Genomic DNA, 26,884 nt, shown 5'->3' on the forward strand with positions numbered 1-26,884 from the left:
AACAGTGCTATACAAAAAAATTGAATTTAATTTAAATGAATTGAATTTATCACAGCTAAGGTATTGTTTATTTTGTGCATATCCTTTGGTGTGTCCCCAGGTCAGAGGCAATGTTTGTGATGGCACTAAAGACCTAGTGGAACTTCACTGACAGGTCTAGCAAGGTCATCTTTGGAGAATCACCTGTTGCATATTTATCCAATGCAGAATTCATCTATAATACTGCTTCATTTAATACCTACTTGTGGTTGTATATTCTGATGTGTGGCTATCCAAAAGCTTAACCACCATTTTTTAAGGGGAAAAAATAGAGATTATGGCTTGGTTTAGAATATCGTATATGTCTGAATTTGTGAAATCTTTGTGAGTATTTGAACTGGAAGATATTTACAGCCTTGAACTTGATAAAGAAGGTGTGACGGAACAAGCTCTGGCATTGTTGATACTGTCATTATTTTGAAATGAGGAATCAAACTCCATACTGTCTTCGAGTGTATTCTTATGTAAGATTCCCTAGTTGCACAACAGAAAATTGCTTCCCAAATCGTCCAGCAATTTTGTTCTGGGTGTTCTGATTATGTCAAAATTAATGATTTTTTTCCCCCCATTTCAATCACAGTCATAGTAGACAATCAATGGTATTTGTGAGCTCATGTGTGTATAAGCTTTTTCTCTGAGTGTATTATTCTGCCCTGTAATGTAGCATGAGCAGCAGTTCAGAAAATGCCATTGTATTTATTTACTTATCTTGGAGGAAGCACATGACAGCCTTTGCAGTTTGTTTTGTGGTCCACTATATGCTTGCATTGCGATAACAATATGATGTCAGTCTGTTTCACAACTTGACAATTACTCTACATACATAAATCCAGTTTTCTGTCACTCAAATGGTTTTCCAGGTGTCGTCCAACAACAAGGTCAGCCGTGCTAGGTAGCAATATGACAAATGAACCAACAGAGCCACGGTAGACTCTAATAATAGTATTGTGTCAGTGACTGGAACAATGATATGGAATTGTAGCATCGTAAAAAAACAACAACCCTTATTTAATGACACTATTCATTGTTAGACCATATTCACCTTTAAACTATGGTGATGAGGTCATGGCGTAAAGAAAGATAATCAAATCCCAAGAAGATTTCCAGAAAGATAATCAAGTCCCCTTTTGAGTCCAGCTGTATTTTGGACATGAAAAGGCCATTTGCAGTTAGTTTTCTTTTAGGCCATATTGTACTGAGAATGGTCCATTTAAAAAGAATTCTATCTGAAAACAGCCCTAATGGGGAAAGTGGTTCATCACAGACCCAGTGGTGATCTAGATCAAATGTACATTTGTAATTATGGCATGCTTAGTGCATCCCCCATGTTACATGCTGGCTTTGTCTGTTGTGCTCTCTCTCTCTCTCTCTCTCTCTCTCTCTCTCTCTCTCTCTCTCTCTCTCTCTCTCTCTCTCTCTCTCTCTGTTTGTTTTGTTAGTTTTTTTGGGGGCAGATTTCCTGCTGCACGAGCACGCAACAGTCACCGTGCGATCTGGAGGAGCTGCAGTAACACCGCTGCTCGATTCTTTATGAATGAGTGGGTGTGTCAGAGGGTCGCAAGCGCGTCCGACGTCACAGCGCTGTCTGATATCCGCTGACGTGTTCGGGCGAAGCGTTGACATGAGCGCGAGAGGGTCGAGACAGCATCCCAGACGCGGAGCTGCACGCGACTCGGTGAGTGTAAAAGCTGCTGTCCGAACTTTACATACTGCCTCACTATAGGCCTGTAGTGAGATAATGAGTAATGCAACCTGTCAAAAGTTAGGAAAAATTCTAAATAGTAACTTGCATTTAAACAGCACATCATACCCGAATACAGTGGAAAGAACTATTTTTAGATTGGAAATTATTTCCAATATAAGAACTTAAATTCTGATCACAATTCAGTTGTCTGTGCATGCAAGGAAGTTTGGGGTACTAACTTTATAAAATTTGTTTTGAAAGCACAGTAACAACAACTCCAGGGTGGCCGAGGCAGCTCGCATCAGCACCAGAGACAACAACACAACGCAACGCAACGCAACACATCACAACGCAACGCAACAAGACGTTCTTTTTGTGCATCCGCTGTAACGTTGCATCGGGGTTTTTTTTTAGGATTTTCAGCAAGTTGCTTCTGACTCGAAAGAGTCTTAAAGAAATTCCTTTCTTGGCTTTGATGGAGAAATAGATCAAGCATCATAAGCATCATCAATTCCTCCTAACTGAGAGCTTTGCACTGAAGGTAAGTCTTTGGTAAGTTTTGCTTCAGGGTGAGAAAGAGAAAGAAACCGAATGTAGTTTGACTTCTGCCCAAGTTTCTATTCTAGTTGCCAGCGCGGCTTCTCCTATTCGAGCGCACACGTGGATCCGGTGCATAGATTTAAACCTTAGAACTAAAATTGTTTGGGGTTGTTATTGTGTTTTTGAATTTATGCCAATGCACAAAGCGCGTTGTTTCTCAGTGGTTAAGGTATCTGTGCGCGTCCGTGCGTAAGTGTGTGTGTGTGTGTGTGTGTGTGTGTGTGTGTGTGTGTGTGTGTGTGTTGCATATGCTGTGTAATGTATGCTGTGTGTGTCTGGTAAAGTGTACCAACTGTGGGTGTGTCATCTGAGAGTAAAGAAGTTAAGCTTCCCAGTATCTACTGTCTGTTTCGTTGTTTGTCGAAGTCTGATACACTGCAGAACATCCAACCTGGGACTTGTATTCAGTTTGGACTGCGACTCTAAGAGCAATTTAAGTAAGTTTATCAGCCTTTCTTGGATTCAATTTATATACAATTTTACTTGTTAAATTACATTAGAGGTACACATTAGGGTTTCACTGTTTATATTCTGTTGGTGGCAAATTCTTCAAGCTTGGGCAGATTTGTACACTCTCTAAAGTTAGGCTATAGGCTATTTTTCTTTTTCGGTAACTAACACAGCTGCATAAACACTATTCTGGGCCCAGTTTCCACTTGATTTTTCTTCACTGTCCTTTTTTTCCCAATCATATATTTCTGAGTATTGCATTAAAATGCTTTTTTAGTATTCATCATAGGAAAATTTGATTTATAATAGAAATTATTTTTTGCTGTTTATTTACATATCTAAAATGTAAATTAATCACACTGAGTGTTCCTGGCCAGAAGTCTATCCTGTCAGTTCAGGAGCAAGCTTAGCAAGCTTTGATGGATGAGAAAGCTTCTTTGCCTCGGTGAGGCAGTACTTTCCTTGTGTGCTTCCTGCCACCTCCATTGTGTCTCCTTTTTTCAGTGACATTGTTGTTGGTGACTTGAGCTTTCTAGAGAGCTCACACTCCTAACATTCCAGGCTTCTCAAGCACAGAGGAGCTGGCCAGCTCAGCACAGCTGGGAACCTTATAAGACTCTGGGGCTCTGCGTCTTGAGCAATATCTCTCTCCCCTTAAACTTCATTCTGCTCTTAGGGAAGTGGGGGTAGGGTGACCGATATCTGCATTCCTGTCTGCCTAACAGGGCAACATGCCATCTAAATCAAGGCAATTCCCATTTGGCTTAAAAAACATACACAGACATGCAAGGTGGTGTAGAAATATGCTTAGAAACGCCTGGAAGTATGCATACTGTAAGCTGCCTTTCTGCCTTGGAACATATGTTGCATGTTCATCTGCACACAGGAAAAAATGAACGATCCCACCACCCCCACCCCTCCACCCTAAAAAAAAACAAAAAACAACAACAACAAAAAGCACATGATATTCATCTGCACCAGAGCAAGGCAATTAAAAAGAGAAAAACAATGTCCAATGTTTTTTTTCTCTTGGCTGCACCCAAAGTTGTTTTTGAAAGAAAGACGAGTCCATGTGCAAAGAACTGGTGCCAGGGCACCATGGGTAATAGGGTGACATAAGAGCGATAAAGAGATAGTGGGAAAGGAAGAGAGGAATTGAAAGAGGAATAGATTCTGAGTGCTGATCTTGAAAGAGAAAGAGAAATTGAATAACAATCAACAAAAAACAAGTTGTGTGATTTTTAAGATGTCATGTGTAAAAGAAGCACAAGGACAAAAAGAAATACAAAGGAGCTCAGATTGGAGAAACAGATGTTAGAACTGATACTTAGTACCGCATCAAGGTAGCGCTCACTATCAATTCTAAAATCTGTTTCATCTATCTGTTTCTTTTTGTCCTTGTGCTTCTTTTAAACATGACTTCTTAAAAATCACCCAACTTGTTTTTTGCAACTCTGTCTTTAAAGATTATTGTTGTTTAATTTCTCATTTTTTTAGAGTTTAATTCCAGCAAACAAAGCTATCCCATCCTCAACAGGATCAGCACTCAGAAAACACAAGGGCACTGCATTGTGGTGTGTTTATGAACTACAGTACTGTTGTACTTGACTTTTCATCGAGGGCTACACAGTTTACAATTGATTTCCATCGTTGATCGCACACACCTGAACCAGTTAATCAGGTCAGTTGCTTCAAAGAAGCAAGCTTGTCAGCTCCAGTGAGTGCTCAATTTTTGCATTACATTCCCAGGCAAATTTGCTTGATTGGATGCCAACACTACTCAGTACCATTTTGGAGATATAAAAATAATACTGTAACACTTTACCACATTGTGGCAACAATAAGAAAAGGCTAGGTGAATTAATATTTGAATGGAAATAAAGATGGAAATAAATGTCTTTCTGCACAAACACAGTGATCACTGCACTCCCTGTAATCCCTAAACATAGAAAACTAATTAGTTAGCTAGTCATATTCTCACTATGTAAGTGTGTGTATGTATAGTCTTCCCAGCCTACACCAAGTGTATGCTCTGGCTGCACCCTGACCAGTATAAATCAACTGATGCATGAATCAACTGATGAATAATGACTCATCAATTCCAATAATTGAGATACAAGTTTGAACATAAGCATTATCTATTCACTCACTCACTCTCATTCTCACCCACTCACTCACACATGGGAAAGACAATGAATGGACTTTGTAGCAAAAAATGCTGCACAACTTTTTATGAAAACCTCTGGGTATCATTGTCCAAGTCCAGATGTTCTACTTACTCCAACTTCTACTTCTCATACATACGGGTAGATGATACTGACCCAGAAACACAGCATGGAAGGGCAGCTTGCGAGACACTTTCAGGGAGTAGACAGAGATCAAGTATCCAGAGATCAAGTTTTGGGCTTACAGAGCTTATGTAAAGTCAGTGGGAGTGAGAGGGATCAGATCCAAAAGCAACACTAGGAGTGAAGACAACATCTTCAATGAAGGGCCACAAAATTTCTCTGTTGTGATTTTGGTAAAACAGTGCTTGTGTCATTGTTGCATCTCAAGATGTTGAAGTTGAGTGCATAATTTTTTGTCTGACTTTTAATAAGTTTTCATAAAGCTGTCTTGAGAAGGTGTGGGACTTATTAAAACAGAATTAAGCAGCCCCATTAACACCTTGTATGTGTTCATATGAGTGTGGGGGGTGGGGTTGTGGAGTGCAGAACATTTCAAGTAGCAAAAAGTATAAATACATTTTTGGGCCTTTTCTTTCTATACTTGAAGCCCAGATGTTTTGCTCAGTTATGCTGCCTAAGCGAAAGACAGTAACTATATTAACATCTTTCTCAAAGATTAAAATTAGTTTGCCAATCACATGTGTATGGTACAAAAACACATTTGTTTTCTTGCTGTCTGCAATGCAAGACACCCATGGAGTCATCATTCAGTGTTAGACGATTGTAATGGAATTAAAATGCAACTGAATAGACATGTCTTTTCTGGAACTGCATAATACAGAGCTCATTTGTCTACAAAACAAAATGCACAGATATGATTATACTTGCAAACCCTGATCCACAGGTTATGTTTTGCTTGATCAATTGTTTCTTGGCTGGCTGCTTCAAGCTGGGAGTTGCTAGAGTGGCATTTGTTTAATACATCTAAACAGTTGAAACTGGGAGGCTGCCATCACAACCCTTTTCAGAAACATGCCATCAAAACAAGGCACAGAACATTTCTAATGCTTACAGTAAAATGCATTTTGCATTGTGCGTTACAGTGTTTTGTTGTTGTAAGCATTGGTCAGTACAGGTATAAAGTATAGACAAGACAGCAAACAGTAATCAACAGCAGTACAATGCAATACCATGATTCAGATAAAGTCAAGACATAATAGTTAGAATTGTAAGATGGATGTTTTTTTAATCTTCATCTCAAGTCAAGATCCGTCCACTTACAACGAGTCTCTGACAGTAATAGACTCAGACTCCTGTTCTCTGGAATTGTTTTTCTCAGCACTTTAAATGTAGGCAAGGTCACTTTAGCCAACTCTCATAAATGATGTGTTGAAAGTTATGACTAAATAAACCGAAACAAATCTATGATAGGATAACTTAATAAATATAAAGCTAGATATCCACTCTACAGTAATTTATCTGCACATGATGTATAAAAAGAGACGACTGTTTTTATATAGCACACATAATCCCTCGTGTCAGTGTACTTTTTTCCATCACTGATGGCTGCTTGGTGCCTATTGGTGATGAGCATGTAGCTAACAACAGTATAGATTTTTCCATTGCTTTTCAGAAATGTTCTTCAGGGCACAAGGCAGGATGTGTCTGGTTGTGTGTGCTTACCCTATGGTCTACTGTTTTTGTGCTAGTTGTAGCTGGATACATGCACATACATATTATTACATGCATATTATTATCCATGTTATTCTGTGCTTTATTAGATGTTCATACTCCACATTTACACATTGTAAGCATGCATTCCATAAGTGTTACATCATCACCCAGTCAACAGTCCACTGTCACACAGTCAAAAAGCCCCTTCCTGTTTGCATTGAAAGCCCATGTCCCAAGAGAGATAGTGTCAGAAACACAGAAATTCTCAGAAAGAGAGAAAACGGGAGAAAAGTACAGACAAAGGGAGCAACAGTGTCAATAACGGAGGGAACGAGACACAGATGTAGAAAAGAAACAGTAGCCTTCTTCTCTTTAGCTAGCTTTCTCACTTTTTTTTCTGCTCTAACCCCCAGCCTACGCTACGATGACAGTTCTATGGGCTATAAGTGCATCTCAGTAATGGAATTGACATAAAGAATGTCTTTGTTAAAGTGAGGTGTATATTCTCTCTCTCTCTCTCTCTCTCTCTCTCTCTCTCTCTCTCTCTCTCTCTCTTTCTTTCTCTCTCTCTCTTTCTCTCTCTCTGACTGTGGTTCCAAGCTGCATGCAGGGTAGAATTAATGTGGGCCTTGTGTACAGCCCTGCGGCATTCCTCTGCTCCCCCAGAGGTGGACCGCCTGATCCCAGCTTGGCGTGCTGTGACTGCAGCTTGAGCTCATGAGGTGTTTACCCTGGCAAAGCCTTGTATTTGATGAACCTGTTTGTTCAATCCACCCCTTCTGTATACCTTCTCCACTCCCTGTCTCTTCATATTTTTTCTTTGCATAACATAGGAATGCAAGATATGTTGCATTAGGTGTGTCCTAATTAGTGTTCATTAGGATTATATTCCACATGCTGGTGATTATGAAGTAAAGAGAAACACCATCTGTAAATGAAACTCAAATTTGACATGTTTAAATTACAGACTCAAACTTTTCCTTTGTTCCTATATCTGCTCTCTGTGCTAATTCAGTTGGCTCTTCCAGCCTGAGGTGTTTACCCATCAACGTGTGAGGGTTTGTGAAGATTTATCCAAAACTCTGACAGCTCAAGTAGATTCCAACATTCCTGCAACTAGCACACAAGTGCAAATGCCTGGTAACAGCACCCTGTCCTGCTCCTCACGACACTCATTAACAAAGCCTGGCTGTAAAATACAGAGTTCAAATGCTAATTCAGGATTTGTAGGATTCTCTGCTTTTGTTTTTTTGATTACAGTTTTTTGGATTGAACAGCTTAAACCAGGTACATCTGAATGTGTATTTATTGTTCTGTGAATCCTGCTGGTGTGTTATGCACAAGTTTGAACAAGGAAAGCATTTTAAATGGGGAATAAATGATCATGCAATTGAATGCTCTGTGTTTCTGCAATATAAAGTATGCTGTGTGTATTTGCAACATAAAGCAAGTACCTTTAATATTATGTTTCCATTTGCTTTATGTTGTTTCCACTGGCTTCTTCATTATGAAAGATCAGACTAGTATTATATTTGTACATATGCACTGTATCTGAACTCAGCTCATCCACAGACAAATTAGCCCTAAGCCTTAAAGAGGCTGGCACTGTAAATCAGATGTTCAGGTACTCAACCATAGCGCAGTCCTGTGATTAAGCCTTGGCGCTGGAGCAGCTGGGTGAAGACTTAATGAGATTAGCCTCTTCACTTGAGCGGGTGGGTTAAAGAACCTCATGTTTAACCTCTGTGAAATGTCCAGCTGAGAATATTAGCTAATGTGCATGTGCCTCTGTATCTTTCCATTCCCCTCATAGGTACAAACATAAAGTAGAAAAGCTGACCTGCTATAAAAAAGCTGATTGCGGTAAAGCAAACACAGATAGGAATTCTGACGTCATTAGATTTAATTCAGTGTCTTGTTTATGATGGTTAAAATGATCAACAAAAAACTGTATAACAGATTAGACCAGAGTTTTACAGTTAAGTCTAGTATCTTATCTCTGGTGTTTGGTGTTTTGTCCAATGTTTAAATAGGAACACTAGTAAGATGACAACTGCAAGTCGAAGGTTAATTTTCAGACGTCCAATAAACCCGGATGACCCCTGAATCTCCAGCCTTTCCTGCCACTCTGTCAGTTTCATTCCATTTCCATCCACATCATAAAAGCTTTAAGCTACTGAAGAGTGAGGAGCATCTGCTGACCCTGCTCTACCTCAATAACCTAGCATAATTCTTTGCTTAGCCTCTGAAGCAATGAATCAAAGTGGGATTATGCGAGGCTGGAAGTAAAACAGGTTTTGTTTATTAGTATTGGAGCTCAGGGAAGACAATGCTTTAGGGGTAACAGCAGGATTCGTTCTCCATTATCATGATCTCCTGCTCTTAAGAACAGGGAACTGCGGTCAAGATATGGCGACTGAGTATGTATGCTGGCAGGAACTACTGTATGTGCATGTGAATTCAAGTGCATGCATTAAAGAGAGTGAGGCAGATTTTTTAAATGCCAGCGTTATCTGAATGTGGGTACGTGTGTTTGTGTTTTGCTGTGTGCTGACAGTGCTCACAAGCACCTGCAACATGTCACCCAAGCCAATAGCACTTTTCAGCAAACATCTGCCCCACTTCACCACCAAGACCCAGTCCAGCAGCACACGGCTCAGAAAAGCGTTCAGGGAAAATAATGATGCAAACTGCACATGGCTTCCCACACTGCCTAAGTGACGTAACAGCTTTGAATCTACAAATCTTTCACATTCAACATAACCAAAATGAACATTTTACAATACACAATTTATTTAGTGGAAGTTCATCGAGTAATAATATAATAGTCATACAGTTTACACTGTTTTGAGGAAAAACACATCCTATAATGTTTCAGGCTGATGTCCATACTTAAATAAGAGCAGTATGTAGATCACACATGATATAACAGGTTTGTATTTGCAGTGCTAACATACTTGGAGCACTTGAAATGCTGCATAGATAAGATGCTGTGACCTGTCCCTGCCAAGATGAGATAATATAGAGAAAACAAGCAAAGTAGAGTTCTGTTCATCTCATGCCTTTGCCACTATTTTTATTGCTTTCTCTCTCCCTGCCGCTCCCCTGTTTATCTCTACAGTTTCTTTGTTCCTCCTTCACGTTTCCTGTGTGGGCCACCTTAGTTTTTCAGCCTCCGTCTTTTCTGCTGTCTCTGCCTTGTTCTTTCACACCCTCTACTGTCACTCTTTCTCTCTACAGTCTCTCTACAGTGTGTGTACTCACAAACCGCACACATACTATGCCATCCTTTGATACCACATTACCTTCCCTGTAACTCCTGAAATAGTGGGAAAGATGGCTGTTTATCTCATGTTTAGAGGACAACAATTAAAACATGCATCACCTCAGTAGAGCTATGATGCACCGTGACCACTGTATCGAGGATGAGCTTCCAGACAGAATGGCTGAAAACTTAGTGAGGAGCGTTAGAGAAGGAGTAGGTGTGAAGCATGTGACAGTTTAAGGCTAGTTTACAGTTTGTGAATTGGGGACATACGAGTGGCTCAGTACAGCTGTGGTGCCCTAAATGTCTGCTGTCTCCTTTGCCCGATTTAGCTCACAACCCTGCTGTCAGCCTGCCTACCCCTTTAGTGCCTGGGGAGTCTGCAGTGGAGGGATGTTAAGTGTGTGTGTGTGTGTGTGTGTGTGTGTGTGTGTGTGTGTGTGTGTGTGTGTGTGTGTGTGTGTGTGTGTTTGTGGCTGTAATAAATACCAGAGGATGGGTGTATCAAAAATGGGGTGTGTTTTTTATAACCAAATATTATTTATTTTAAATAAAACCAAACTAAACCAGTTAAATTATATTATCCCATAATTAAAACCACACTGCAATTAACACTTGTACTTTATTAACCCCCACTCTTCAAATTGTATTGATTTTTAACCATTACTCCGAAAAGAGTATAACCATTGATGTGGTGAACCATTTTCTAAGGAGACATTTATGTAACATTTTTAGAAGGAATCTCTCATGTCAGCACAGAGCAAAGGACTTCTTGCTTCCTGGTTTTGCTGTAACATTCACTCCAAAATAGTGAAAGATGAGGGATTAACAATCACTTATTAACATAAGTGATAACAATATCTGTTCCGCAACATGAGATCTAGCAACCAATGTTTAAAAAGCATGTTTAAAGTAGTTGGCAAAGGAATGTTTTGTACTGAAATAAACAATTCCATAAATGCTATTAATATAAATTCCTAACTTCTACTTTACGATGGGTCATATCAAACCACCCCTTGATTATTTTTCTATAACAGTACACCCTGTTTCATTCCTTACAATTTCCTCTTGTACATCTCTGCTGTCTCAAACTTGTAACCTTGTGCAAGGTCATACAGAATAACAATCAGAATAAAAATACAAATTAGGAGCTGTCTTTCTAGTGTTGTCCCGTATAGCCTACAGTATGTGAGTAGGAGTATATGGTTTAGAGGGATGTTTTCCAGATGTTTCAGCTGTCTGTCTAGGACTATGTTTGCCCACCACATATAGACACAAACTGATCCAGCAGACATTCTGTAATACTTCCCAGGCTTACCACTCATCCATTCAGAGGAAGCTGGCTGACTAATTTGCCTCTCTGTCTCTCTGCCTGCCACAGTTTGGATGGCCTATTTAAACTGTGTGACATACATTACACCAAATACAACACGACTGAACTACTTTTTATAGACAGCCCTAGATTCTCATGTCCATTTTCATAAGCATGCCCAATGCACTCTCTGTTTTGGCCACTCAGTCCACTTCTCCCACTCTCTCTCTCTCTCTGGACATGCCAAAGAGGCCAAGAGGGCATCACTTTCTCAGGCTCTGCTGCTGCACTGGGCACTGCTCTGCCGTCTAGTGTCCAGCTGGGCTTCAGACGGATGGTGAAAAGGTCTGCATTGACAGAAGTGTGGGAACAGGAGGCGTACGACTTGCTCAAGCTTGTGACTGACACCGCTGTTACTCTACGGGCTATGACCTCATGCATGTTCACAGCCTCACAGTAGGACTACTGAGCATGGGGATTTTCTAAAACGCTGTTTTTATTTAAAGCGGTTACACTGATATACAAATAAGAGTTGATGTAATGTGTAGAGTGGAACAGATCAAAGTTGTTTTGAATTCAGTTTAGAAATATTCCAGTCGACCAGTAGAGGTCAGTGTTCTTAATCTGTGCTTAATGACTAGATAGAACTACAAAAGCTTGTTAAACTTGTCTGAACTGTAGCTAATTACCTGGAGGAAATTAATTAATTTTATTTGAAAATTATTTGACAGATTATTGCAAAGACCTTGGCAAGAAGCAATTTTACGTTCATGGTCTATATTTAATTAATATTCCACACACAGGAGAATATCAACATGGCTGTGATTCAGAATAAGGCTGCAGGATGAGTGTGCTGATAGCAGCTGTGCTGATAGTTGGTATACAACACAAGAAATTATTATTAAGTAACTCACAATTTAGGCAAAAAGATAGCAAAATATTTGTTTGCTCCATCCCAAAAAAGTTCTAATGAAGCTTCATCTGTATAGCGTTTGATCCAGTCATTGAAATGTATCAATGCTGTTATTGTAAATATTGGAACTCGAAATGAACTGTTTAATTAATACTGTTTTATGATCCAATCTACACTCCTACCTTAGATTATTGCTAATTCTGCCTTAATGCATGCAGTTGTTTGGTCCTGGAGTATCCCTGGCCTCTATTTTAAGCTGTTTTGTTAATGATGCTTTGTTATACAACCAGGAGTGAGATGTGGGTTGTGGGACGCGGGATGCGATGTAGGTAGCCTAGTGGTAAAGGTGTTGGACTTCTGATTGGAAGGTCATAAGTTCAAATCCCAGGTCTGCCAAGTTGCCACTGCTGGGCCCCTGTCCAAGGCCCTTAACCCTCAATTGCTCTGTTGTATAAATAAAATGTTATTCACTCTGGATAAGGGTGTCTGGTAAATGATGAGAAAAACTTTGATATATCAAAGCGTTTCTTTGGCGTTCCTACTTTTAACTTCATTCTGTTTTGTGACACAGAGGGCACGGGGGCTTAGTGGTTAGCACGTTCGCCTCACACATCCAGGGTTGGACATTCGATTCCTGCCTCCGCCTTGTGTGTGTGCATGTTTGCATGTTTTTCCCGTGCCTCTGGGGTTTCCTCCGGGTACTCTGGTTTCCTCCCCCGTTCCAAAGACATGCATGGTAGGTTGATTGGCATCTCTGGAAAATTGTCCCTAGTGTGTGATTGTGTGAGTGAATGAGAGTGTGTGTGTGCTCTGCGATGGGTTGGCACTCCGTCCAGGGTGTATCCTGCCTTGATGCTTGAGGCTCCCTGTGACCCGAGATAGTTTGGATAAGCGGTAGAAAATGAATGAATGTTTTGTGACATATCTTTTAAAAAAAATTAGCAATACTTTTTCTTGTCACAAAGTTTACCAAATAAATTCAATTATTCGTTGCACATGTATTGCATGTTCTTTTTTCATTAACATGAAATCGGTTTGTGAGTCATTGACTGTGTAAAAGTTTCATGTGAAAAGACAGAGTTCAGAGTTAAGACAGGCAGAGACTTTTTTCTGATACTGATGATTTTCAGACCTCCTTTTCATTTAACACCTTCTGTTGACGTGAAAACTGAAAGTTGACGTGATTATAATACAGAGCAACACAGACCTGTGTTTTATAATCTTATTGTGTGTGTGTGTGTGTGTGTGTGTGATTGTATGTGTTTTGATATTGTGCTGTTTGCGTGTGTGCCTGCGTGTTTTGAGATTATGCTGTTTGTGTGTGTGTGTTTGTGTGTGTGTGTGTTTGAGCATCTGGCTGTTTTGAGAGTATGCTGTTTGTGTGTGTGTTTGAGTGTGTGTTTGAGCGTCTGGGTGTTTTGAGATTATGCTGTGTGTGTGTGTGTGTGTGTGTGTGTGTGTTTGAGTGTGTTTCTGTGTGTGTGTTTTGAGATTATGCTGTTTGTGTGTGTGATTGCGTGTGTGTTTGAGTGTCTGTGTGTGTGCATGCGTGTGTTTGAGTGTGTGTGTGTGTGTGTTTAGAGATTATGCTGTTTGAGTGTCTGTGTGTGTCTGGATGTTTTGAGATTATGCTGTTTGTGTGTTTGTGTGTTTGAGTGTGTGTGTGTGTGTGTGTGTGTGTGTGTGTGTGTACGTATGCACGCGCTGCGGAACGCCGCGGGTTAATAGAGCCAGAGATATACTCCGGTTTGGGGCGGGGCTGCGCATCTGATTGGCTTCCGTTTGTCTTACGCAGTTGATTCGGGGTTCAGTTGAGTCGGCGTGACGCAGGGCGAGAGGGGCGTGTGTTGTGAGCGGAATCAACTGTAGAAACAATAACATTTAAGCGCGACCCCCTACACAGCAAACACGACAGGTCCAAACGCGCTTGTAACGAGCTGTATGAGAAAGCGGAAGAGTCAGCAGAGTCCCAGGCGAGTTTGGAGCATCCGGGAAACTTCTTTTCGGCTCAGCAGAGACGCGAGCGAAGATGCTTCCTTTGTGACAGGCTCGAGCGAATGCGCTCTCTTCACAACTTACAGCATCTCATTTCGCCTTTATTTTCTTTAGACCTCCAGCGCCCGGCCTGGCATGTGGGTCAATTCTGGAAGCGTTGGAAGGTAGGGAGCTGTGTCAGGTTTTGTAGGAGAAGTGAGTCACATGCACGACTTGAAGACAGCAGGAATTAGCTTAGTAGAATCCAGATCACTCTGCAGCACCGTTACACTCAGTATTGCAATTCAAAGCTGCGGCTATTTGGGTGGAATTGCAGCTGTCACAGCAGCATATCTGCAGTTTGTGCTGCGCCTCACTGGTAGAACATCTGGGTTTGTTTTCCTTTGTCCGGTCGCGTTAAGGCGCATGGGCTTGGCTCCGCTCTGCTGCATCTTTTTTCTTTTTCTTTTCTTTTTTTTTTTTTTGCACAAGATCTTTGCGGCTTACTTGTAAAGACCCATTTACACCCCCTTCCTACACATGCACGAGCTTAGTTACAATGTTATCTCCAAAACCAAACATTTCTCATTACAAAAGCACTCTCTTGATTTGCCTTTCTTAATGAAATACATGAAAAAAAAAAGTCAATGAAGAGAAATGCATGAAAATATGAATGGGCTGCTTGTCAATGGCCGCACAGAAGCTTCTCAGCATCTCTTCACCTGATGTAATCGCAGGAAATCAGTTTTCTTCCGGAATACAAAACTGTGTTGGCTTTTATATATTTTTTTTAGCAACTGGAACACAATCCCAGATTCTTTTCTCCAGTCTACTTATTTAATGTTCAGACCCAATAAACAGAAATATGCAATTTATACACAATCTTAGTTGAAGACTTAGAAATGTTGGGGAATGTTGTGTACACTGACAGCACTGTTATTTAGTATTAAAGTGTCCTTACATTCCCCCCATCATCATTAGTGATTTTGTGTTTTGCACAGTTGCCTCGCACCCCCTGAGTTGTGGGTTTCTGTAGAGTTTGCATGTTGTTTCTGTCTTTTGGGGTTTTCGTTTTGTTACTTTCGGTTTTCTTTCCCTGTCCAAAGGCAAGGTGTTGTAGACCGAATTTCATTTCTGAATGTGTGTGTGTAAGTAAGTAAGTAAGTGAGATTATGCCCTGAGTTTGGATGGCACCCCAAGCAGGGTATCCCCTACAGATAAAGAAAATTACATTTCTTGCTGTTCTTTGGTTTGTTTTGCAAAATACACACCATTACCACTGCTAGTCACTTTAGTATTAAAACTAGTTCCTGGAAAAAAGAACACATAGCTTGTTAAGTTCTTGCAATATTCGCATAACCTGCATTGGTTACACAAACAAAGATGATATTGTGAAATGCCACTGCAATAAATCACACACACACACACTTTTTTTCAGATAAGAAAAGCGACTCAACCTCTAAATTAACTTTGGCTGCAGTTTTGGAACTTAAGGAAGGAGTCCTGGCCAGACCCCATGGGCCTTACTCTGTCCTTGGCTGAGTTTACTTTCCACGGCAAAGGTGTGTATATGTTTGGTAAGCATCTACATCTGAGGTCCACAGGGTCTCAATTGCTGGAAGTGTATTGCGTAGATAACCATTGCAGAACGGTTGCATGGCAGGTTGCTATGTTGTTTACTCACATCCTGATTCAGCCTTTTCATGCATGCTTGCATTTGAGTGCAGGGCTGCGTGTTGTTTTTAAGTCAATCAGAGAATACAGTTCTAATGGACTGGATATCAATTTCAATATAGTCTTAATGGTTATTAGTACGAGGTCTGGAGATTGATAGAAGACTGAGAAGAGAGTGAATCGCTTTCTATTTCTTTGTCCTTACAGATCACTTATTCTTTGTTTCCTTTCTTATATATTGTTATAGTTACTAGAACCTATATTGAGGTACAAGAATATTCCTTGTTTTTGCCCTTTTGTCACAGATCCAAAATTATACCAAAGTGCATTTGGATCACCACATTGGTGTCTTGATCATACTTTAGTGATTAGGTGTGTGAACAACCAATGTCATTTTGGTTGGCCATCTTTACATATCCCCATTCTAATGTAGTGTTTGAACAGAGACACAAAACAGCACAGCAGATAATGTTCACAACATGCAGGTCTACATTTGATATAAACATTTATATCACTGTGTAGACAGGTCCATTAGAAGAATGTATTGCTTTAGTTTGACATTCATTTGGATGAGTCTTTACCCTACGTGTGTTTATAAAGTTTTATTAGTAGTTTTATATATACAAGTTTTAATAAATAGTATTTTTACAGTTTATCACAATCTAGCCAAGTATAAAGATATTCTCCTGAGATGTAACTCAGTTATTTTTTATTCTTCACCTTATCTTGTATACATGCTGGACCACATGCACACTGTATGCATCTATTTGCATAACATTTTGTGAATCCAGCCAAAGCTATTGATCTCCTGTTCTCAAAAGTTATCATCCCTTCTGCTGTGTATTTTTCCTTAAATAAATTAAATAAAATGCTATTACACCATGCAAGAATAGCTATTCTTTTACTATGACTGGAACAAACACTCCAGTGTGCAGATGCTAACATTTATGGCATTTGGCAGATTTACATTCATCTCATTTTGTACAACTGAGTAATTGATGGTAAAGGACCTTGCTCAAGGGCCCGGGAGTGGCAGCTGGAGGGTCCTGGGAGTGGAAGTCACAACTTTCTGAGTAGTAGTTCAACACCTTAACCTGATCTTGAATATGTCCTTTATTGCACATACAGTGTCATATGTACTGTATGTAGAAGGTATCCATGTCCTGTGGTCAAAAACTCATCTCTGATAAAGGACCAGAGAGCTGTTAAAACAACAGCAAGGTGGATTGGTCTAGTGATGTGCCCAGTGTACATTGTGTTTAACCAGCACACATGTCATTTAGTCCATCGTGCAAATAATTTATGTTCAGCAGTGGCTCTGTTTTGGTCTCTTTCATGGACAGAGTAGAGTTTATGCAAGATGCTTAGCACAGTCAGTAATTGTATATATTATATAAAGTGTGTGTGTGTGTGTAGTATATCTTTATGTATATCTTTGTGACAGGTGTACTTGATAATGTTTAATGAGCGTAGACATCAAAATAGGTGTACCTAATAAACCGCCAACTTTATGTATAAAGTCTAAAGAAACAGAGCTTGGCTCAGTTGAATTGAGCAGAAGGACTATTGTGTGGGTTGTGAAATGTTTGTGAATGGAGTAGGCGTCTGCCTCTTTCTATCTCTCTCTCTCTCTCTCTCTCTCTCTCACTCCTCTCTCTCCTACCCACATTGGCTGTCCCTCATTGCATTCCTTCATTACTCTCTCTGTCTGTCTCTCTGTCTCTCTTCACTTCCCCCGACTTCCCATTAGACAGCTTCAAACATGTGCATGTCTCTCTACACTGTTCACTAACAAAGCACAAAGCAAAATGCACCACTGAATCTCTGAGCATTTTGACTCACTGTACTATTCCTGCTCAAGAGATAGACTGATAGCTGTTGTGTCTACCGGTGTGTGTGTGTGTGTGTGTGTGTGTGTGTGTGTGTGTGTGTGTGTGTGTGTGTGTGTGTGTGTGTGATCTGTAGTGTGACACAGCGTGTTGGTCAGCTGATGGAAGTGAAACTCTATGCTGGTCATAAGGTGTATGGTTTCTGGAATTTTTGTTCGCAGCTCATCTGCTTGCAACGGGGTATCAGTGTATTTGTCTTTGTCTGGACAGTCGTAAATCCTTAATACAGTATTTTTAATATTCATTATTTAAAACCAGCATATGCACGTCGTTCAGCTCAATCCCTGACACAACTGCTATTCAGTGAGAGACAATGAGACAGCAACAGGGGGTTGATATCCGCTCGCTTTTTTTATAACTCTGTAAAAGGTATTTGCTGTTAGGTTACATCATACACTGCTCTGTCTCTAAGCTGATTACTGGCCTGCAGAGATCGTAGGTAGCAAGCGCCTTTCTGTTCTAAACACAGCAGCAATATGCATCTAACGTTAGAAGCACTAAATCAGAAAACGCCCAAAAGGTTTGATTAAATGGTCCTGGATTAAAAGGAAATAACAACGTGGAAGCATTACATAAGTACAGCATGACTTTAGTCTTTTCTCCACTTGTCAGAGAGACAGAGTTGTAGTGAAACACTTGATTCAATCTTTTTATTGACAAAATGTAGGCAAATCTAGACAGTGCTACTACGTATTATATTTCCTTTACAGCATTCTTCAAGTTCTGAATGTTATCTTTTACCCTTAGCACAATTTTACAATATTAAGTCATCGCAAGAATGATTAGCACAAAGTCAGGTTAACCATTGATCCTTGTCAGTTGGCTCTTATCCTGTCTGAACAAAGTAGAATTTTTGTTTACTTTGAGCAACATGTGAAACGGCTGTACTTCGAAATGGAAACCTCAAGGTAGGCTGCTTCCTCCTACACTCTTAGAAAAAAGGATTCTTGAAAGGTTCTTTGGCTAGGAAAAGATTCTTAAAGTGGTTCGACTTCTAACCGGGGGGTTGCATCATCTTTGAATTTTGGTGGAAATCACAAACCACCATTTTCACAGCGAGTCCAAATATAAATAACGTTAGCAAAAATATTATAGTACGCATTTAGATAATATCACTGGTGTGCCTTTTAACAGTTTTTAAACAAAATCTGTTTGATATTATTTTATCGTTACAAACGTTTGACGTGTAACATGTTAAAATCTAATTTTGTATTATTAGGTGCTTGTTTCCATGTTATGTCATTTTTATGGATGTTAAATAACAAAAACCTGTAAAAAAAATGACCCTGATTTTTTTAAATTGTGGAAATACCACATTTTTTGACAGTTTACATCACATGGTGGTGTATTGTGAAAATATTTTCAAATATCATGATTTGATATTTTATGCCACTGGACCATCACTATTATTAACACTGATTAAATCCTGGAAGGAAGATGAAGAATGATTCATAGATTCATTTAGCAACGAGCAAGCCGGGTAAGAAACTGAGACAATATAGACACATCTTAATGCGTACTCTGGAGAACTTATTACAGCTTATTGAACACCGGTGTGTTTCTCGCCTTCATTATTCTTTTTTTACAGCCTTCTGGTGAATGATGCCAGTCTTGCCATCTCGTCCTTGAGTGATGAGACGAGATGAATGCGCTGGCTGAAAAGATGGCTCATATGTCCCTCTGAATAGGAGCTGTTTTTAGACAACCCCCCCAGCTTGGCATAGCAGGTCACAGCAATGACGTCTTTGTCAATGGCATAATAAGCAGCAGCTCTATTAATCTTTCATAGATGCTTTTTTTAGGAAGCCCATCAGAGCTGGATTTCAGAATGCTCTCCTGCTTGTAATGCAGATAGCCGCATCCTTTGCTGAATGGAAAGCGTTGCAAGGCGATCGCTTTGTTCGTTCTTGCATGAGGGACGCTTTTAAGGTGTGGGGCGCGGAAGAATGTAGTGTGTAGTGGAGAAATGTCAGTGAATGAAAAGCTCTCTGGATAATGACATTTGGAAGTCTAAAAGGAACTGGAGCATGATTTTTTTTTTTAAAAATTCAATACAAATTAAATTTGATAGTCTTCTTGTAAGTCACTATGTTTTCATTTTAACTTTGAAAACAAGAATCCAGTTGACTTGTTCAGGTGTGTTTAGCCTTTTCTTACTAATCTAACGACTCTCAGCTCCTTATTAACACACTTTCATGCTTTGCTTTGGAATAAGAATCATTGCTTAATCATTTCAAACTCTACAAAAGCCTTTTTAGTTGTCATGGATATTAGGTTACAGCCTGTACTGTTATGCTGCTCAGTTGCCAAATCTAACAGCATCCTTTAAGTAGGTAATATTTTTTTTTCCTTCCTTGTCTTAGTGTGGATTAATGCCTGGGGAGTTAAGTAGGTGTGTGTGAGAGTGTGAGCGTTGCACAAAAGCTCATGGACTCCACATTAGCAGATGGGACTCTTGCGTACTTTTCCAAAATAAACTCTGCCACTGGGCTTTGGTCTCTGTTAGTAGCATTGGCTCTCACAGATCCTCGGGAAGGCTGCTATCTCGCTCAGAAAAAGGGAAAACTGAAATGAAATATGTTTGTGTTGCTTCCTGGGAGGAGTACATAAACTAGTGGTTTCCTTTGTTTTTCTCTTGGAGACATGAAATAGAACCCTTGTTAAGCTTTTCACCATTAAACATTCAGCAGTAAACATTAGAGGCTTCTTTATGGTGCTATCATTTATTGATTCGTATTAACAGGCAAATTAGTACATTACGTGTGCCAGTCATTACTGGCATTAGTACATTACGTGTGCCAGTAGAGACATTGGTATTTATAACCAGTGCTTGACTTTGATCCCCTCATACATATCTGTTTATCTCTCTCTCTCTCTCTCTCTCTCTCTCTCTCTCAGGGCCCTCTCCATGGATATAGACACAGACTATGAACGGCCTAATGTGGAGACTATAAAGTGTGTGGTAGTGGGTGATAACGCGGTGGGAAAAACCCGCCTTATTTGTGCTCGTGCCTGCAATGCCACCCTCACGCAGTACCAGCTGCTCGCCACCCACGTGCCAACCGTGTGGGCCATCGACCAGTACCGTGTGTGCCAGGAGGTGGGTAGTCCTATGGTGTCTGTACAATGTATTTGAATGTATACAAATATAATAAGTATATATTTTTTCCTCTCGAAGGGAAACAGCAGTACATGAAATGGGTGGCCTCAACTCTTAAAAATTACACTTAAAAAAATAATAACATTTCTTACACAGTCCTCAACTATATAGTACACACTTCTTCTTTTTCTTCTTTTTCAACTTTTTGTTCTTTTCTGTATTTTTTCTTTATTAATTTGTTTTTTTCTGATTCAGTGTCCGTAATTTTAGTTGGATTACGTTGTATAATATTTTAGCATTGTAGCAGGTTGCCTTTTATCACAAATAAATTAGGACATAATGCTCTTTCATCCTAAGGTGTTGGAAAGATCTAGAGATGTGGTGGATGAAGTGAGTGTGTCTCTCAGGCTGTGGGACACATTCGGAGACCATCACAAAGACAGAAGGTTTGCTTATGGCAGGTCAGTAAAACCACATTTCATTATTTTACACAAGCTTATTTATGCTCCACTGAGACACAACATTCCCCCTTCTCATTATTCCATCTACAGTCTAACCTCTTGTTATGCTCCGATTTCCACTCATCTTCCTAAACCACATGTAGGCTTGTAAAGATTTGGGTTCTGACATAATCCTTCTGGTTGGCTTGGTAATGCACCATAATTGGGCCGTGTGGAGGAGCTTATTAAAAGATCTGTAGATCAGTAACGATATTTTGGCTCAGGGGCGTTTAGCGTAGGATCTCAAAGGGAAGCTGAGCCAAAGGGAGAATGCAGGGCTGTAGGGTTTAGTTTATGAAACAAAAAACATTGTCTTTTGTATATATTTCAGTATATGCTCTCAGTAAACATCTTCTCATTACAAGTAAATATGTCCATTATTTGCAATGGTAACAGATGTAGATAGAGATTCACATAGCTGGAGCGTTTATTTCATTTTTGCACTCAAAGCTGTTAAATCCTGGTTAATTTCTCTGTTTGCCTGAAAGAAAACAATGTTCATATCTCACTGCTTTTCCAGTGCTTGTGTGTTGGTCACACATGTCCAAAGTGCAAGCATACTATTTTGGGTCTAAGTACCATTGCCAGCTCAGCTGTTGTGCCTGGGCAGGATTTTGTGTGCTAGATTTTGTCATGCTGTTTAATGTCTCTGTCCTGTTATGAAAACAGCACCAACTCATCAACCGTTACCCAACATGCACCCGCCTTGGCGAGTGGCCAATATTTCTGTCTCTCTCTGCTTTGCATTTGAGATTCCAATCAATGAGAGAGAAATTCCTAGAAGGACTCCACTGGTATGTGTTATATTGGGTAAACAATTCTGTTTAAGCATCAAATATATAAGGAGCTGTTGCTTACCTGGCTATGAGCCAGAGTACTTCTTCATAATGTGGAAAGTACTGTCCCATGCAAGTTTTGCATAACAATTCATACCTTGATTTATTCACACACACACACACACGAATCTTGACCTCAGCAGTCAGTTAGTGACACAGACCTTTTTCATGTGGATGTTAATATAGATTGAAATAAAGCAGCCAAATCAGCCTCAAATTACAAGATTTACAAGAAAAACAAGATTTATATAATTATGTTTATTTCTTAAATGGTAAGCCAGAGAAAAGATAATGTTGGAAAATCTGAAAAAAGTGAGAGGCTCTCCTTAATGCCTGGCAACATGCACACAACTGTTTGTGAACACCTCATTAGTTTATGTCTCAGGGAGGAATAGGGAAACCCCTGTAAAGAATATGGGATCATTAAAGCTTAGTGTGAAATCATTATTTGCACAAATGCTTCATGTTTATTTTTGTCTGCCATACTGTCGTTTATATATATGATTACTATCCACCTTTTCTTTGTTCATATACTGACTGATTCACAACAACATCAGCCCAAACACAGAGATCTAAGTATGTATTATGGCAATGTATGGATATTTTACCTCGGAAGAAAAAAATGGTTCATGTTTTTACAAAATCTCAGTAGTGCACTTTTATTTTTTAGATCTGACGTGGTGGTGCTCTGCTTCTCCTTGGCTAACCCAAACTCTCTGCGCCATGTTCGTACCATGTGGTACCCCGAGATTAAGCACTTCTGTCCACGCACCCCTATCATTCTGGTGGGCTGTCAGCTGGACCTGCGTTATGCTGACTTAGATGCAGTGAACCGAGCTCGTAGGCCACTGGCAAAGTATGACCCATATCCTTTATCCTTGAATTACCCTCTCAACGTTTGTTTTGCTTGAGTTTGTATTTAATTTGGTTATCACGTTTTTGCCCTCAGACCCATAAAACCCACCGACATCCTTCCACCAGAACGAGGCCATGAGGTGGCTAAAGAATTAGGGGTGCCCTACTACGAAACCAGCATTGTCGCGCAGTTTGGCGTCAAGGACGTCTTTGACAATGCCATCCGCGCTGCACTGATTTCTCGTCGCCACCTCCAATTCTGGAAGTCCCATTTAAAGAAGGTCCAGCGGCCTCTTCTTCAGGCCCCCTTTTTGCCTCCCAGGCCACCGAGACCTGCAGTGGGTATCCCTGACCCACCGCCCTTGGATGGAGAAGGCCCTGACTCTCTCTTCTGCCAGCCCCTATGCTCAGATGTCCTGTTCCTTCTCCAAGGTGCCACTCGTGTTTTTGCTCATAAAGTCTACCTAGCCACTTCCTGTTCCAAGTTCTATGACCTGTTCAGCATGGACCTAGGATCTACAGAGGAGGACAAGGATGGAGATGAGACTCTGGAGGGCGGGGAGGAGGAGGAGCAAAGTCGAAGAGGAGCCAAAGAGCAGGCAGGACGTGCCAAGAGCCTTGACGTTGATAAAGATGGTGATGGGGGGACCAAGGGTGGCAGGAGACTGCTTTTGCTGGAGCAGGGCTTAATGAGGACTTCCCAAAGTGATAATGCACTCCCCGCCAGGGGCCAGTACCCAGTGGGGTCCCTGGGAACCGGCCGTCCACTTTCAGGATGGGGACGGGGGTTCCTCGGTGTGTACCTGGAAAGGGTGAAAGACCCTGTAACAGGTCGAACAAGACTCATGACAGTTGTGTCTATGGATGAACTCATTCAGGAGGCACCTTTCAGGGTAAGAAACACAATTTTTTAAAAAAGACAATATCATCTACTTCTGCACTTATATGTAATAATAACATTTTTAACTTCTGTGCATTTTCAACTCTATTGTCCACTCCTATGGAAAGTCAAAGCTAGGAAAATATAAGATGCAATTTACTAAATCTAACATGTATCATTATCCCGATTTCTGCTGCTGTATATACTATTAAGGGCTCTGAATGTCTGATATATTTTAGTAACTAAAATTTATTTTTAATAAAAGTGTACACAGAATTCCAAATCTAATAAAAAAATAGTCAGACTCCCAATTGAATGCCTTAGTTTTTTAAAACTATTTTTATATTGAAAATAGTCAAGATAATTAGAGATTTTTTTTCTTTTATGAATTTATTTCTTTATTTAATATTAATTTCCATTATAATGTTATATTATTATAACATAATTTTTTAAACCTTTTTCTCGTGGTGGTTAATGTGCATGTTATGTAAATAAATGCAGTAGACTTGAATAGTAGAGCCATAGAAACCCATTCAAAATGGTTTAAATAATTTATTAAGGAAAGGGTGAAATATAGTGGTGTTAGTATGAGGAAATAGGCTTGCATGTGTATTTCTAGAACTGCTGAGGTTTGTCTCTCACGTTTGCTCAGGCCGTGCTGCAGTACCTGTACACAGGTCATCTAGATGAAGGCCGGAGTGACCTGATGCAGGTGGCCACCATTGCTGAGCTTCTAGAAGTCTTTGATCTGCGTATGATGGTGGCCAATGTGCTGAACCGTGAGAGCTTCATGAACCAGGAAATCACCAAAGCCTTCCACGTGCGTCGGGCCAACCGAATCAAAGAGTGCCTGAGTAAAGGCACCTTTGCTGGTAGGCACCTGATGTTTGGCTTCCACTCCAACCTCATATTTTGTGTATAAATATTATTTTCAACTCAAAACAGTTCTTATTGGTAGATGTTCTTACCAGTGAAGGTAAGTATGTTGTAATTTTGTCATGTAACATCTACTACTAGTCTACAGCCATGAATCACTTGTAGAATCATTTCATATATAAATGTGACAAATAAGTTCACTTGTTGAACTTGCAGTTCTATTACGATTAGTTGAATTTCAATAGAATTGCTTCCAATGTCTCCTGGTGAGGTATTGTTACTCCTTTATTTTATTGTTATATATTTATGTTTGCAAAGTCTGTCTGATTTATGTGCTAAGTGTTATTTGTGTATTATTTCTGTCGGTCATGTCTTGTACTGTATTGTATGTGTGTCTTTGTCTTTGTCATTAATGACGATTAACCATCTTCCTTTATATTACTGTGTGACTAATTTGCTTCTCTGTTCAACCAGTGCCATCATTATTAATCTCTCCTAACTGTCTGCTTTAGATGCTTTCCTTCTTTTCACGCTTGCTGTGCGAACGTTATCAGTGGTGACTGGTGCAAATTATTTTTGGAGGGGCACCAAAAAGCAGGGGCACACATGATAGCTGTAATTTTTACTTTAAGTGTGAATTTTGCCTTGTTAAATATGACTAATCACCATGCAACCTCCACACTAGATAATCGTGAGCTTAATATTGGTCAATGTAAAGAAATATTTCTAGATCTAAATAATAATTTGTTCAAGGACCTGAAGATACATTTATTGTATTGTTCAGTCAGTGTAATATTTGGCATAGCTTTTCCAAATAAATTGTTTATTCCTACTATTGCTAATAAAATTAATGACAAAGATTTATGTTTTTCATATAGTAGATACTATACGAATAACTTGAAATATTGACATGGAGCACTGACATATGCTTGACATTCCATTTGCCTGTGTCTCTATTTGAAATTGCTGAAAACATATCTGTTTATCTTAGAATACCTAAACTGCACCGATTTTCAGAGATTAAAATGCCCCCCCTCATGCAACTCATGAACATATTATTTTCATATCTAGCCCCAACTTCCAGGCCCCTCCTCACTATTTTCGGTCTTCTTATTAGCCCTGTGTATCTGTCTATTTATTATTTGTTTGTCTGTCTATTTGTCTCTCCGTCTGTCTCTCTGTGTCTGTTTGTCTTCCCCCTCTGTAGCCCCGACTCTGTGACACACGCCAAGATGTGTGCTCTTTTCCGAATGGTTTTAGATGTGGTGTTCCAACTGGATGATGGCTACCTACCTGCCCATAAGCCTCTGCTCATCTCCAGCTGCGACTGGATGGCGGCCATGTTCCGTGGGTCTTTCATGGAGAGCTACATTGAGGAGGTAAGCGTAACTTGATCAGAAGCATTGACGTGTCATTTTCTTTAATGAACCTAATGTACATTGGTTAAAGGTCATATCCAACCATCTATCCTTTCATATCCATCCTTTACTTTTCCTGACATTTTACTGACTGTCCCTTAAAGGTACTTGATACTAAATCCCAATTCTCAAGGGCTTTATAAAATCTTTAACAGTAACTGGCACAAGTAGTTGAAATTAGGCTACTGCCATGGCAACCTGACCCACATTGCAATGCCAGCAGCCAGAAACCATCACATCTATATAGACGACTGATGCATCCTGCTGGACTTGGCACCCCACAAGAGGAGCATTTGGGCAAATTGACCCAAAAAGTCTAAAACACAGGAGGTCATAGGACAGTAGGAACATGCACACACACTAAAATGCATGCAAAGATGTCTTCTTTGTGTATGTGTTTGGAAATCTCTTGAGGAAAGAAATTAGGGACGTCTGGGTCTTGTCTGGTCTTGCCGACTTTGAAGTTCACAAAGCACTACTGAGAGAGATTTCACTATTATCATCTCGCCGACTTCACTGTCTTTTTTTATGCTGTGCCTCTGTTAAGCTTTTATTTTTAATTGAAAGCAGCCCAATTCAACAGATGCTCCAGAGATACTTTTAAATCTTGTTGCATAAATTTGGAATACATTTTATCTGTGGCCAGGGGGTTTTAGGGAGGACACTTTGAACTTATTTCCATTAGGGAAGGTTTTACCAGTAGGTAACACTCTGTAACCTTTGTGGAATGATGGAGTGCTTCAGCTAGTTGTAAATGTTGTGGTGAAGTTGAGGATT

At 40.0% G+C, this 26,884-nt stretch overlaps 1 protein-coding gene across 6 annotated transcripts in view; it reads left to right on the forward strand.

The window, feature by feature from the left end:
* The first annotated feature begins 1,578 nt into the window (after positions 1-1,578).
* Positions 1,579-26,884, forward strand: part of rhobtb4 (Rho related BTB domain containing 4) — a 38,137-nt gene continuing 12,831 nt past the window's right edge. Inside the window, exons 1-8 of one of the 6 annotated variants that reach the window (XM_060882556.1) lie at positions 1,579-1,714; positions 1,985-2,264; positions 20,541-20,742; positions 21,100-21,203; positions 22,749-22,934; positions 23,028-23,826; positions 24,466-24,685; positions 25,950-26,068. In XM_060882556.1, coding sequence (XP_060738539.1) covers positions 20,551-20,742; positions 21,100-21,203; positions 22,749-22,934; positions 23,028-23,826; positions 24,466-24,685; positions 25,950-26,068 — 1,620 coding nt within the window. In that variant the 5' untranslated portion in view covers positions 1,579-1,714; positions 1,985-2,264; positions 20,541-20,550. Of the gene's footprint in view, positions 1,715-1,984; positions 2,265-2,650; positions 2,761-13,924; positions 14,265-15,517; positions 15,642-18,396; positions 18,551-19,008; positions 19,123-20,540; positions 20,743-21,099; positions 21,204-22,748; positions 22,935-23,027; positions 23,827-24,465; positions 24,686-25,949; positions 26,069-26,884 lie in introns of those variants that run through there. The other 5 variants (XM_060882557.1, XM_060882558.1, XM_060882553.1 and 2 more) reach the window with 5 other exon arrangements.

Source organism: Tachysurus vachellii, chromosome 12 (genome assembly GCF_030014155.1).
Source record: "Tachysurus vachellii isolate PV-2020 chromosome 12, HZAU_Pvac_v1, whole genome shotgun sequence".
Lineage (NCBI taxonomy): Eukaryota > Metazoa > Chordata > Actinopteri > Siluriformes > Bagridae > Tachysurus > Tachysurus vachellii.